The sequence below is a fragment of the Rhamphochromis sp. 'chilingali' genome (genome assembly GCF_963969265.1).
Source record: "Rhamphochromis sp. 'chilingali' genome assembly, chromosome: 8".
Taxonomy (NCBI): Eukaryota; Metazoa; Chordata; class Actinopteri; order Cichliformes; family Cichlidae; genus Rhamphochromis; species Rhamphochromis sp. 'chilingali'.
Window position 1 is genome coordinate 28,964,341 of NC_137935.1, and position 13,348 is coordinate 28,977,688.

At 42.8% G+C, this 13,348-nt stretch overlaps 1 protein-coding gene across 1 annotated transcript in view; it reads left to right on the forward strand.

The window, feature by feature from the left end:
- The window catches only part of clpb (ClpB family mitochondrial disaggregase), a 39,590-nt gene that overhangs the window by 9,929 nt on the left and 16,313 nt on the right, over window positions 1-13,348 (forward strand). The window contains exons 4-6 of the mRNA XM_080888856.1: window positions 830-933; window positions 2,500-2,628; window positions 9,633-9,730. Coding sequence (XP_080744982.1) covers window positions 830-933; window positions 2,500-2,628; window positions 9,633-9,730 — 331 coding nt within the window. The remainder of the gene's footprint in view (window positions 1-829; window positions 934-2,499; window positions 2,629-9,632; window positions 9,731-13,348) is intronic.

A 13,348-nucleotide genomic window follows, 5' to 3' on the forward strand; every position in this document is an offset into this window, starting at 1 on the left:
CTGGCTCCTTGTTCATTAGCCGTGTCCTGCTCGACTTCCTCCTGCTTTTCCTCTCCCTTTTTTCCTCCCCCACCTTCTTCTTCTCTTCCTTTTGGCTTCCTCTCCTCATCCTGTACTCCCCCAGCCTTCTTCTCCTCCATTTCCTCTCCCACCTCCTTGTCCTCCTCCTCTGCCTCCTCCTCATTCTCCTTCTTCTCCTCCACACTTTAGGAGTCGTCACAGGATATCATCTGCCTCCATCTCACCCCGTCCCTTGCTCTCTTGTGTAACACCTACCATCCTCTACATGTCTTCCTCACTGCATCCACAAACCTCCTCTTTCCCTCCTTCCTGACAGCTCCATCTTCAACCTTTATTGGTACCAAATATAAAGTTAAAACACGTGACAATAATAAAATAAAAAAACACCACACATTCTGACAGATGAATTTTATACACATCACTGACCCCCTAGTCTTTGTCTTGATTTAGGCACTACTTGCTTTGATTGTCCCAGATATTCCTATGAAAAAGAGACAATCCATAAAATCTATGAAAGTGTTGATCAGACATCTGAACCCAAAGGCGCATTATTACTCTTTGAGAAAGAGAGAGAGGGGGGGAGACTTCCCAAAGAAAGGAAAACCTATTTTAAAATTTGTCATCCTCCTAATGTGGAAATAATTATACGGACAACAACAAGCCAAGAAAAACTGGCATCCACCGCATGAACACTGAAATATTATGGTGTTAAAGCTCATCTGTGTGCATGTCTGCGTTTATTTAATACAAGGTTCTGGGTGTGCGGACGTATTTTAAACGTGTGCCTCTGTGTTTTGTTGCTTTTTAGCGTGGTGAAAGTCTTACTTGAAGCTGGTGCCGACCCAAATGCCGGTGATCACTTCAACAATGTTTACGACACATCACGGGAGAAAGGGATCCACTCACTGGAAGGTGAGGAGGGGGGTGGGAAACGGAGAGCAGAGTTGTTATATTACACATATGAACCCAAAGCGTGTAAACCAAGTATTATGAGTATAATTTGCATAAAAATTTGCATTTATGTACATGTTTGATTCTTTGCACATTATTTGTTTTATTTGTCCTCTGACGAGTGGTGTTTTTTTTCTTTTGTATTTTTTTTATTTGCTTGTCTTCTGAGCTGTACAGTCTCTCTCTCTCACACACACACACACACACACACACACACACACACACACACACACACACACACACACACACACACACACACACACACACACACACACTCTTTACCCCCCACCCCTCCAGTCTGTGTTGGGTTTCTGCAGACATATTTATATGGGATATGTATATTGCAGACATTTATATGGCTGTCAGGTTTGGGTCCGCGTGGGGCCGGCGTAGCGTGGGGAAGCGTTTCCCAGACGCACACTGATGGATGGGCTAGGGGGCCCTGTGCGACGCTTTATTGGGTTAGCTGTGATTATCCCGCCTTGTCTCTCACACACACACACACACGCGCGCACACACACTGCAGAGAGCTAGAGAAAAAGAGTGGGATAGATAGAGGGAGGGAAAGACTGATGAAGGAAGGGAGAAGGAAAAGAGGGATGCTCTGAAAAAAAGACGTCTAGAGATGGAGGAGAAGGAAGAAGATGCGGATGTTTGAGGGAGTGATGGAGAGAGGGAGGGATTGAAGGAAATGGGTAGGATGATGAGGGAGGGAGAGGAAGTCAGGAAATGGATGAGACTAAGTTACTGGGATAGAGAGAGCGGGGAGGGAGAAAGAGGGTGCAAGCGATGAAAGGAATTGATGGACACCAAGGAGGAGAGGAAGGAGGCGGGAAGAAAAAATAAAAATGGATGATGAAGGAGTGGCACGAGATGAGTGCTGTTATGAAAAAGAAGTAAGGAGAGAATGATAGAGTATCTCCATTATTAGTAAGGAGCAAAGCAAGAGAGACCCTAAAACACAACTCGCATTATTGCTATCGTGTCGGACAGTTAAGCTTAAATCTGCTCAAATGAACAACTATTCCAAAGCTGGAAACAAGAAAGATAATTTTATAAAAGCAATGTTGTCTTCGTCGCACTTTCTGGAGTCTTCCATTGTCTGTGGTTAGATTATAGGAAGCTCCCCCGGATTTCGATGCTGTAACGTTTAAAGCCAAAGTAGTTTGTTATTCATTGTAATATCTTTTTCAGGTCCAGGGAGTATACGGTGTTCAGCTTCATGTAATAACTATCCTATTTGCAGCTTTGAGGAATTAGTGCATTTCCTTAAATTCCTCTTAACTCTAAATTCACTAAGACTGTCTTTTCTTTTCTTTTCTTTTTTTTTTAACTTTAATATTGGTGTAGAGAAGTATTTAAAATTAAAATTTAGCAGCAAATGAGTGATTTTCCCAGCAGACTTTTTGGTTTTGTTTTTATTTTATTGTATTTTGGGAGCCAACCTGTGCACGTTCTGCGCAGAAAAAGCAGCTTGTGGTTCTAATTGTTCTTCCTCCTCTGTCTCCTCGTGTCCGCTCTCTGCAGTCTTGGTGTCCAGAGAGGACGAGTTCAGCAGCAGGCTGAGCAGCAGGGCTGGTTTCCGTGGCTGCACAGCGCTTCACTACGCTACGCTGGCCGACGACCCACGCGCTGTACGCATGCTGCTTGAGGCTGGTACGTTACCGCTCCCGAATCATTACAACCGTCCCATCACTGCCCACGGGGGGCCTCAGAGTGTCAGCGTAAGAGAAGTAAAGGTGATGACAGATGCAGCAGCCTCCATGTGTTTTGCTTTGTTGCTTTGCAGTCTGATGCCTTACAGGTGCAATTTTTAATAGAGAATATCTTAGGTATTATTAAAGTCAAATAACTGCCAAGCTGTGTGGCAGTCTCCACCTTTATTTTATATACACTCCTCAATCCTGCGCACCCACTGTACAGTGGGCGGAGGATTTTAGTAGCTCTTACCTAGGTGAACTCAGTCTGCCTTTCCTGAGGCTACACTCTGTCAGCCTCTGCAAACACAGCTGACAGATGATAGTGTCCACTGGTGGGAGAAGTTTGAGTTGTTTGATCTCAGTTTGACAGTTTGCTTGTTTCGTCTTCTGTGGAGGTGATGTTTCCAGGCACATTGTAATATAATAGTTCCATATGTTAGCGTCTGCTGTTGCGGTGGCTAATGGGAATCTAAATGAATAAAGATGTTTGTAATCATACCTTTCAGTGGTCTTGATAAGTCAGGTCAAATGGCGCTTTAATTATCTAAAGAGGCTTTTAAATGTAAATTTGCAAATTCTTACCTGAACTGTGACATTCTGTTACAGTTGGGATTGAGTGGAAAAAAACAAAACATTTTTTGGTTCCCTTTGTCCAACTAGACAAAATCTAAACGAGTCACTATCGTTAAAAGTAGGCGGGGCAGTTAATGTTTAATTTCATGACCAATTTTACCTTCCAAAAACGACTTAAGTGAGATAATTTGAATAAAATGATCATTGTAATAACTTTCTTTAACTGTAATCCAGATTCACTCCCTGCTGTGGGACGTTTTCTTTTTTTTAAATGTTTTTTTAATTTAGAATTATAAGTCAAGTTAAATGAAATGTACATCAAATGCACTATTTTTCAAAGGTTGATGAGTAGTAATGTTGACCAAATCATTTGTGGTGATGGCTGCCTTTTTGTTGTTAATGTAATTATGGTAATCTGATATTAAATGTATGTAAATAGTTAAATCGCAATTTCTCGTAGAAATACATAATGCAAGACCCTGAATATATGCAAGTTTGTTTACTGACAGCTTAATTCAAGAGTAACAGTCAGTTTAAGACCTTTTTACTTTGATTATTAAACAGAATAGTTCTCGTTCCGTCTTTAAAGCTAAAAGCAGTTTCACCTCCACCAGCTTTTCAGATATCATCACTTGAACGCATCCCCTGCGACTGATATAAACAGCATTACAAAACTCATTTGAAATTGATTACTTCTCTGCTTCCTTTGCCCCACCCCCCCGTTACACTCACACCTGCCGTTGACTCAGCGCCACTATTACACACACGCAGACCCTGGAGGCAGAGTATCCCCCCTCAGTTTCCAGGCGAGCAGCTCTTAAACAAGCTAGGCCTCGTTGAACTGTGACCTCCTCGCAGAACATGCCCTTGGGGTAGCTCCACAAGCACAGGAAGTGTGTGTGTGTGTGTGTGTGTGTGTGTGTGTGTGTGTGTGTGTGTGTGTGTGTGTGTGTGTGTGTGTGACCATGTATGTTAGTGCACTCAGGCCCCCATATGATTAATTAAAGTATTCATATATTCAAGTACGATTTCATCCATCTGATATTCTTGTTTCAGTGTGTGGATGCCTTTTTTCCCTCTTTTTGTTTTTTTAAACTTGCATTGGTGAGGTTGTTGTTTGTTGTCGTCTTTTAGGTCGATTAGGCTTTTAATCTAAAAACACTCCATTTTAGGATCACTCTACGCTCAGTGAAACGCAGATGCACAGGAGCTTGTATTAATGTCTTGTTTATGTTTATGATGGATGATGCATCTGAAGCTCTGTCAGCCTGTCTCTCCCGTCTCACCCCTGCCTCTGTAAGCACTCCGTACGCTTAAACAAATCACCTCAACTAACTCGATCAAATGTTCTGCAGACGCATTTTTGAATTAAAAAGGTAAGAAATTTCACGAAGCAGAGACATTTGTTTTAGGACAATTGGATTAAAGACGGGCTTGGTTGTCGCTCGCCCGGCTGGGCCTGTGCAGGGTTGGCGCCACCATCGCTGCCAATAGCATTTGTGGCATCACGCGCCCTCAATCACATGTTGCCGTGTATCTGTGATCCCGTGCAAATGTGAGTGTAATTAGTTTCTTGTGCATGTTTCATTGTTTTTCCTCCTCATACGAGCTTCCGGTATCCTTCTTTCCTTTAAGCCATTTTCCATTCGTAGCATCCTATCCATCTTTTTTTTTTCTTTTTTACATCATCACAAAAAAAATCTTATGAACTGTCACAGCTTCAGGACATCTATGTGGATTTTGGTGTGTGCGTGTGTGTTCGCTATTTTGTGCGTCATCTTCCTTTCATGTATGTACACACTGAGCCTTGTTATTTCCCTTGTGTTTGTGTTCATCTGTGTAACTCTACTAGCTGTGGGTTTGCTCTTTTGGCCTTAGCCGGCCCTCCACTCACATCTCCATCCATCACAGTCTCCAGGCCCACCCTCAGGCTTCACTTCGCCACACAGTCCCTCACCCTACCTGCAGAGGCTCTCTAGTTTCTCCCCGTGCTCCACATCGGGCCTGTGGCCAGGGGCACTGAGTAATGGACAGCTCTGTAGGTGGTAAGAGGCCAGAGGAGACACACATGCTCGCAGATGCACACAAAGACACACACACACACACACACACACACACACACACACACACACACACACACACACACACACATGCATAAAGACCAGCAGGGGCTCTCTCCCACCAGCTGCACTGAAAGAGAGGGAGGAGGAAATGGGAAAGAGGAGGGCACTCCTAATAGGCATAACTAAAGCACTCCTAATGAAGGGATCCTGTGTGTGTGTGTGTGTGTGTGTGTGTGTGTGTGTGTGTGTGTGTGTGTGTGTGTGTGTGTGACTGTTGTTAGTGTTGATCCTGTTATAAAGTGCTATGGCCCAGAGGGTTGGCCTGATATTAAAGCCCTAAATGATGCTATTTATTATGTCTGGTGTTGGCGCGTGTGTGTGGTACTTTATTGCTTTTCGGCCTCATGTTTTTTTGGGGGGGGGGGGAGGTTGTGGCGTATTGTCAGGATCGATGGCTTCTGAGCAGGTCACGAAATTTAGGGGTTTATCGATAATCATCACAGTGATTATTAGTCTCTGCGGCCAGTGCTCAGAGCAATAGAGCAACAATCACCTGTACTGATTACATAGTTTGTTTGCTTTTTTTTTTTTTCTGTGTTCTGAAGAAAAAGTTCAGATGGGATTTCTTGTTCGTAGTGGGCCGTACAGCATCACAGTACAGAGTACTGAAGTTACTAATGTTGTTTTCTCTCATGAGTGTCAGTCAGTGTAGACCGAGCTTCTTATAAAGACTGAGACTGTTAAACACTGACTCATCACAAACCCATTTGACTCTCAGTGGCAGAAAGAAAATCAGAAGAAATCTATAAGAAGTGCAGCATTGTGTTCATTACTGTTGAAAGCTGAATTCATCTTTCACTTCATCAATTTTTAAAAATTTATTTCATTTCTGGTAAATATAGTTGGAGCTTGGTGATGTTTTACTAGGAGTAACCCTTGAAGCTCTTCTCTGAACTGAGTTGTTTCGGTCATGTTTTTTTTCAGGCCTGCTTATAGAACAAATGACTGTGTGTGCATCAGAAGTTAGTGACTGTGCTCTCTCCTACTCAGCAGCTACGCTTGGAAAAACCCAGAAACTCTTCTTGTAGTTGTCAAGTAACGTTTTTATTGAGTGGGGTGTGTATCTATACAGGGAGTGCAGAATTATTAGGCAAATGAGTATTTTGTCCACATCATCCTCTTCATGCATGTTGTCTTACTCCAAGCTGTATAGGCTCGAAAGCCTACTACCAATTAAGCATATTAGGTGATGTGCATCTCTGTAATGAGAAGGGGTGTGGTCTAATGACATCAACACCCTATATCAGGTGTGCATAATTATTAGGCAACGTCCTTTCCTTTGGCAAAATGGGTCAAAAGAAGGACTTGACAGGCTCAGAAAAGTCAAAAATAGTGAGATATCTTGCAGAGGGATGCAGCAGTCTCAAAATTGCAAAGCTTCTGAAGCATGATCATCGAACAATCAAGCGTTTCATTCAAAATAGTCAACAGGGTCGCAAGAAGCGTGTGGAAAAACCAAGGCGCAAAATAACTGCCCATGAACTGAGAAAAGTCAAGCGTGCAGCTGCCAAGATGCCACTTGCCATCAGTTTGGCCATATTTCAGAGCTGCAACATCACTGGAGAGCCCAAAAGCACAAGGTGTGCAATACTCAGAGACATGGCCAAGGTAAGAAAGGCTGAAAGATGACCACCACTGAACAAGACACACAAGCTGAAACGTCAAGACTGGGCCAAGAAATATCTCAAGACTGGTTTTTCTAAGGTTTTATGGACTGATGAAATGAGAGTGAGTCTTGATGGGCCAGATGGATGGGCCCGTGGCTGGATTGGTAAAGGGCAGAGAGCTCCAGTCCGACTCAGACGCCAGCAAGGTGGAGGTGGAGTACTGGTTTGGGCTGGTATCATCAAAGATGAGCTTGTGGGGCCTTTTCGGGTTGAGGATGGAGTCAAGCTCAACTCCCAGTCCTACTGCCAGTTTCTGGAAGACACCTTCTTCAAGCAGTGGTACAGGAAGAAGTGGTAAATGGCCTGCATTTGTATAGCGCTTTTCTAGTCCATAGGACCCCAAAGCGCTTTACGCTACATTCAGTCATCCACCCATTCACACACTGGTGATAGCAAGCTACATTGTAGCCACAGCTGCCCTGGGGCGCACTGACAGAGGCGAGGCTGCCGGACACAGGCGCCACCGGGCCCTCTGACCACCACCAGTAGGCAAACACGGGGTTAGTATCTTGCCCAAGGATATTTGGCATGCAGCCAGGATGCAGCCTGGGATCGAACCACCGACCTTCTGATTAGTGGCTGACCTGCTCTGCCACCTGAGCTACAGCATCCTTCAAGAAAAACATGATTTTCATGCAGGACAATGCTCCATCACACGCGTCCAAGTACTCCACAGCGTGGCTGGCAAGAAAGGGTATAAAAGAAGAAAAACTAATGACATGGCCTCCTTGTTCACCTGATCTGAACCCCATTGAGAACCTGTGGTCCATCATCAAATGTGAGATTTACAAGGAGGGAAAACAGTACACCTCTCTGAACAGTGTCTGGGAGGCTGTGGTTGCTGCTGCACGCAATGTTGATGGTGAACAGATCAAAACACTGACAGAATGCATGGATGGCAGGCTTTTGAGTGTCCTTGCAAAGAAAGGTGGCTATATTGGTCGCTGATTTGTTTTTGTTTTGTTTTTGAATGTCAGAAATGTATATTTGTGAATGTGGAGATGTTATATTGGTTTCACTGGTAAAAATAAATAATTGAAATGGGTATATATTTGTTTTTTGTTGAGTTGCCTAATAATTATGCACAGTAATAGTCACCTGCACACACAGATATCCCCCTAAAATAGCTAAAACTGAAAACAAACTAAAAACTACTTCCAAAAACATTCAGCTTTGATATTAATGAGTTTTTTGGGTTCATTGAGAACATGGTTGTTGTTCAATAATAAAATTATTTCTCAAAAATACAACTTGCCTAATAATTCTGCACTCCCTGTAGATAGATAGATAGATAGATAGATAGATATAGTGCGGAAAGAGTAAAACTTCCTTAAAAAAAGTACTTTCAAATATGTAAAAGTTAACCAAAATTCAAAGTCTAGAAACTTCCAAGTACTGTTTCCAACTCTTTTTTTTCCCCCCTTACTATGTCCTATTCATGATGTCAGAGCAGGTATCCGTAATATGAGCATTTTCGGGTGTGATCACAGCAGCCTCGCCCACCTGCTATCCAAACCTGATATGAGGGACCGCACCAAATCTAAGACGGTGATTTATGTTTTATTAGTTTATTTTTTGAACTGTGACTGCAAAGCTAGTCCAAGAATAAAAATGTCACTAGAAATGAGTCCAATACATCCACTTTAAATCTGCTACAGTCAAACATGAAAACTCCTCTAAACTAATGACAAATAAACGAAGAGCACAAATTTGATGGAGTAGTCGTTCACCATAAACAAATCTGAGTCCCAAACTGCTTCCTCCTCTAAAAAGCTGTGTGAGCTGTCTTAACATTTAATTTTCCATCCACATATTATGCCCTGAAACATTCCCACAAAGCAGAGCAGGACATTCACCTATCATAGACCTGAACAACACATTTACATTATTGTTGTCCCTCTTTCTTACAGTAGGGGTGCTTTTCAAATATTAAATGTTGTACTCTTGTTGTTCATAACCAGGACAATTCAATTAGATATTACGTGGGGTTTTTTTGTTTGGTTGTTTGTTTGTTTTTTACACAGTGTTCTTACAGTCACTTGTTCACACGGAGGCATGTGTGTGTTGAGTTTACTCTGGTTAGTGAGTGGTAGCACAGGTCAGGGCAGAAGGCACTGCTAACCACCCGCACTGACAAGCACAGCACTGTTCAGCCCAGGCTGGCACACTTCACTCGTGCTGTGATATTATCTCCTCATTCCTCTGTGAAATGTGTCATCCACTTGATCCTGCTGTGTGTGGGTGTGTTTGTCCCAGTGGCTCCAACCTCCAGCAACCTGCAGTGAGTATTTATAGATCATATATAATAGTCCAGGGTGTTGGTGTGCAGTTGTATGGTTATTGGCACGCGTTGCAGATATGAAACCCCCTACAGAGGCATTGCATCGCCCCTCTGCTTCACTGCAGTGACCTCTGATCCTTGTGACCTCTCACCCCTAGCCCAGCTTTTTCGATTGACGATAGACCCTCCTGCTGAGGGAAGTCTGTGCATATTGTTGTAGTACTAAAAAATTTCCCCCCCCCTTGAAACCTATGCTGATTTGGTTTTAGTTTATGTCATTCTCTAACTATAAAATTTGTTTGTTCCTGTCATACAGGTGCCAGCCCCCTGCAGACCAATGGTGTGGGACACACAGCACGGGCCTATGCTAAGGAGGGAGAAGTGAGCACTTTGCTGCAGGAGTGGGAGGGCAAGGTATAACACATAAAGGATATGCAAAACTGCATAACTGCAAAAAAACCTCCTTTTTGGTTCCCCGATGTGGATTAACAGCAGTTAGGTCATTTTAAAAAAACAAACAAACAGTGCCATGCTCCCAGATGTAGTTGTTTTCTTTAGCCTGGTGTGAACAGCTCAGCACATTTCTTGCACACAGGCCGACGCTCCACAGGAGGTCTGTGTCAGTCCGCTTTGTGACTGACAGGTGCTTTGAATATTAAAGTTGTGAAAGCTGGTGGAGGTTAACTGGGGTTAAAAACACGCAACAAAGCTGCGTCATTGATCGGCGCATATCATGACATGACAGACTGGCTAAAGTGTGTTTAAGCGAGTTTTCTGGTGTATGTATGAAAAAGTCTTGGATGTTTCATAATGTAAAATGGAAGCTCACATCATTTACATCTCTGAATTATCAGAATCGACTTTATTGTCCAAGTATGAGGAGACATACAAGGAAGTGGGGTCTTTTTTTTCTTTTCATAAGTGCAAACAGTCAGTTGTGTTAATCTTCCGAAACATGATAATGAAATGTGCTTTACTCGAACTATGGCGCATCTCATCGTTGGGATGTTTTTACTCTGACTCCAACAGTGAAGTCAAACTCTTTGGCAAAGAGTTATAAGCTAAATCAGGGGTTGGGTGCACAGAAAGTGCTTATTAGCTCTATGAAAGCCAGTACAGAAACCTGTTCTCCTTTGCCAAATGCTTTCAGGATAGGTCATTTCAGGGTTTTTTGTTTGTTTTTGTTCTTTAAGACATAATTGTGACGTGAAAAATGTGGTTTGATATTGTTTGGAAAGTTTGGCAGTGCTGAGATTTCATGGCTTCTGCCCGTCACTGCTCAGCTCTTGGTATTTCACAGGTGTGTAGCGGTAGACGTGAGGTCTGGCTTTTTCTTAAATAAAACTCGAGTTATCCGTAGTTATCTACCGACTTGACAGCAGGCTGGAGCTAAGCAAGATGGAGAGAGAGAATAAACAGCCTGGCTCCACTGCAGGGTAAAAACCTGGAGTCTAAGGAGACAAAGAGAGGAGGATAAATGAGGTGGGGTGGCTGAGAGAAAGGAGGAGAAACCAGGGGGTGTGAGCAACGCTAAAAGAATAGAAGAAGGAGAGGAGGTGGAGAGATCAAGCTAAATCAGCAGAGGAGAGGAAATGGGTGTCAGAGAAATGGAGGTAGTCTGATAAAGAGGAGAGAGACGGGAAAGCAGATAGCTGCTTCGAAGTGGAAAATATGTTTCTAAAGTGTCAGGTGAAGGTAGCGTTACAGTAGTGAGATATGTAAGATGAAAGAAACACATTTTAAATGTTTGATTTCTCACTTAAAGAAGTATGGCTCCTAATCCTTGAAGAATATTGTATTTATTTTGCAGATTTTCTTACATAATTAATTACATAATCACATTTTCGACAATCAGTAAACAGTTCTGTTTATTTACCGAGTAGCTAAATATGAAACTTGGCTTGCGATCTAAATAAAGATGTAGATGATAACTTTTCATGTTTGACATTTTTATAATAGCATTTCTATTGGGTTTAATTAAACGTGTAAAGGCTAAAATCATATTTATCCCACAAAGATTTTACAGCCATACACACACAACAGTCTCTGCTGTTAGACTCTTAAATAAGAAATAATTCCACAAAGAAAAACCTTCAACCTAGAAATGAAAAAGAAACTGATGTACAGTGGGGCAAAAAAGTATTTAGTCAGCCACCGATTGTGCAAGTTCCCCCACTTAAAATGATGACAGAGGTCAGTAATTTGCACCAGAGGTACACTTCAACTGTGAGAGACAGAATGTGAAAAAAAAATCCATGAATCCACATGGTAGGATTTGTAAAGAATTTATTCGTAAATTAGGGTGGAAAATAAGTATTTGGTCACCTCAAACAAGGAAAATCTCTGGCTCTCACAGACCTGTAACGTCTTCTGTAAGAAGCTTTTCTGTCCCCCACTCGTTACCTGTATGAATGGCACCTGTTTGAACTCATCATCTGTATAAAAGACACCTGTCCACAGCCTCAAACAGTCAGACTCCAAACTCCGCCATGGCCAAGACCAAAGAGCTTTCGAAGGACACCAGGAAAAGTATTGTAGACCTGCACCAGACTGGGAAGAGTGAATCTACAATAGGCAAGCAGCTTGGTGTGAAAAAATCAACTGTGGGAGCAATCATCAGAAAATGGAAGACATACAAGACCACTGATAATCTCCCTCGATCTGGGGCTCCACGCAAGATCTGATCCCGTGGGGTCAAAATGATCATGAGAACGGTGAGCAAAGATCCCAGAACCACACGGGGGGACCTGGTGAATGACCTGCAGAGAGCTGGGACCAAAGTAACAAAGGTCACCATCAGTAACACACTACAACGGCAGGGAATCAAATCCCGCAGTGCCAGACGTGTCCCGCTGCTGAAGCCAGTGCATGTCCAGGCCCGTCTGAAGTTTGCCAGAGAGCACATGGATGATACAGCAGAGGATTGGGAGAATGTCATGTGGTCAGATGAAACCAAAGTAGAACTTTTTGGTATAAACTCAACTCGTCGTGTTTGGAGGAAGAAGAATACTGAGTTGCATCCCAAGAACACCATACCTACTGTGAAGCATGGGGGTGGAAACATCATGCTATGGGGCTGTTTTTCTGCCAAGGGGACAGGACGACTGATCCGTGTTAAGGACAGAATGAATGGGGCCATGTATCGTGAGATTTTGAGCCAAAACCTCCTTCCATCAGTGAGAACTTTGAAGATGAAACGAGGCTGGGTCTTCCAACATGACAATGATCCAAAACACACCGCCCGGGCAACAAAGGAGTGGCTCCGTAAGAAGCATTTGAAAGTCCTGGAGTGGCCTAGCCAGTCTCCAGACCTCAACCCCATAGAAAATCTGTGGCGGGAGTTGAAAGTCCGTGTTGCTCGGCGACAGCCCCAAAACATCACTGCTCTCGAGAAGATCTGCATGGAGGAATGGGCCAAAATACCAGCTACTGTGTGTGCAAACCTGGTAAAGACCTATAGTAAACGTTTGACCTCTGTTATTGCCAACAAAGGTTATGTTACAAAGTATTGAGTTGTATTTTTGTTATTGACCAAATACTTATTTTCCACCCTGATTTACGAATAAATTCTTTACAAATCCTACCATGTGGATTCATGGATTTTTTTTTTCACATTCTGTCTCACAGTTGAAGTGTACCTCTGGTGCAAATTACTGACCTCTGTCATCATTTTAAGTGGGGCAACTTGCACAATCGGTGGCTGACTAAATACTTTTTTGCCCCACTGTAGTTGTATCTATATGAGATTCTTATTTAGAGGTTTTTTCAGTTATATTCAGGGATACCAGGTAACGGTAATAGCAGATACACTTATTTAGCTCCTTGTTAACATAATTATTTGATCAGCCAATCATAACGCGGAAGCTCAATGCCTTTAGCCATGTCAAGACGACCTGCTGAAGTTCAAAATAAGCATCAGAATGAGGAAGAAAGGGGATTTAGGTGACTGTGAATGTGGTGTGGTTGTTGGTGTCAGAGAGGATTGATGGAATTGATGCTCTACTGCGAATTTTTTTTCCACACATACATATT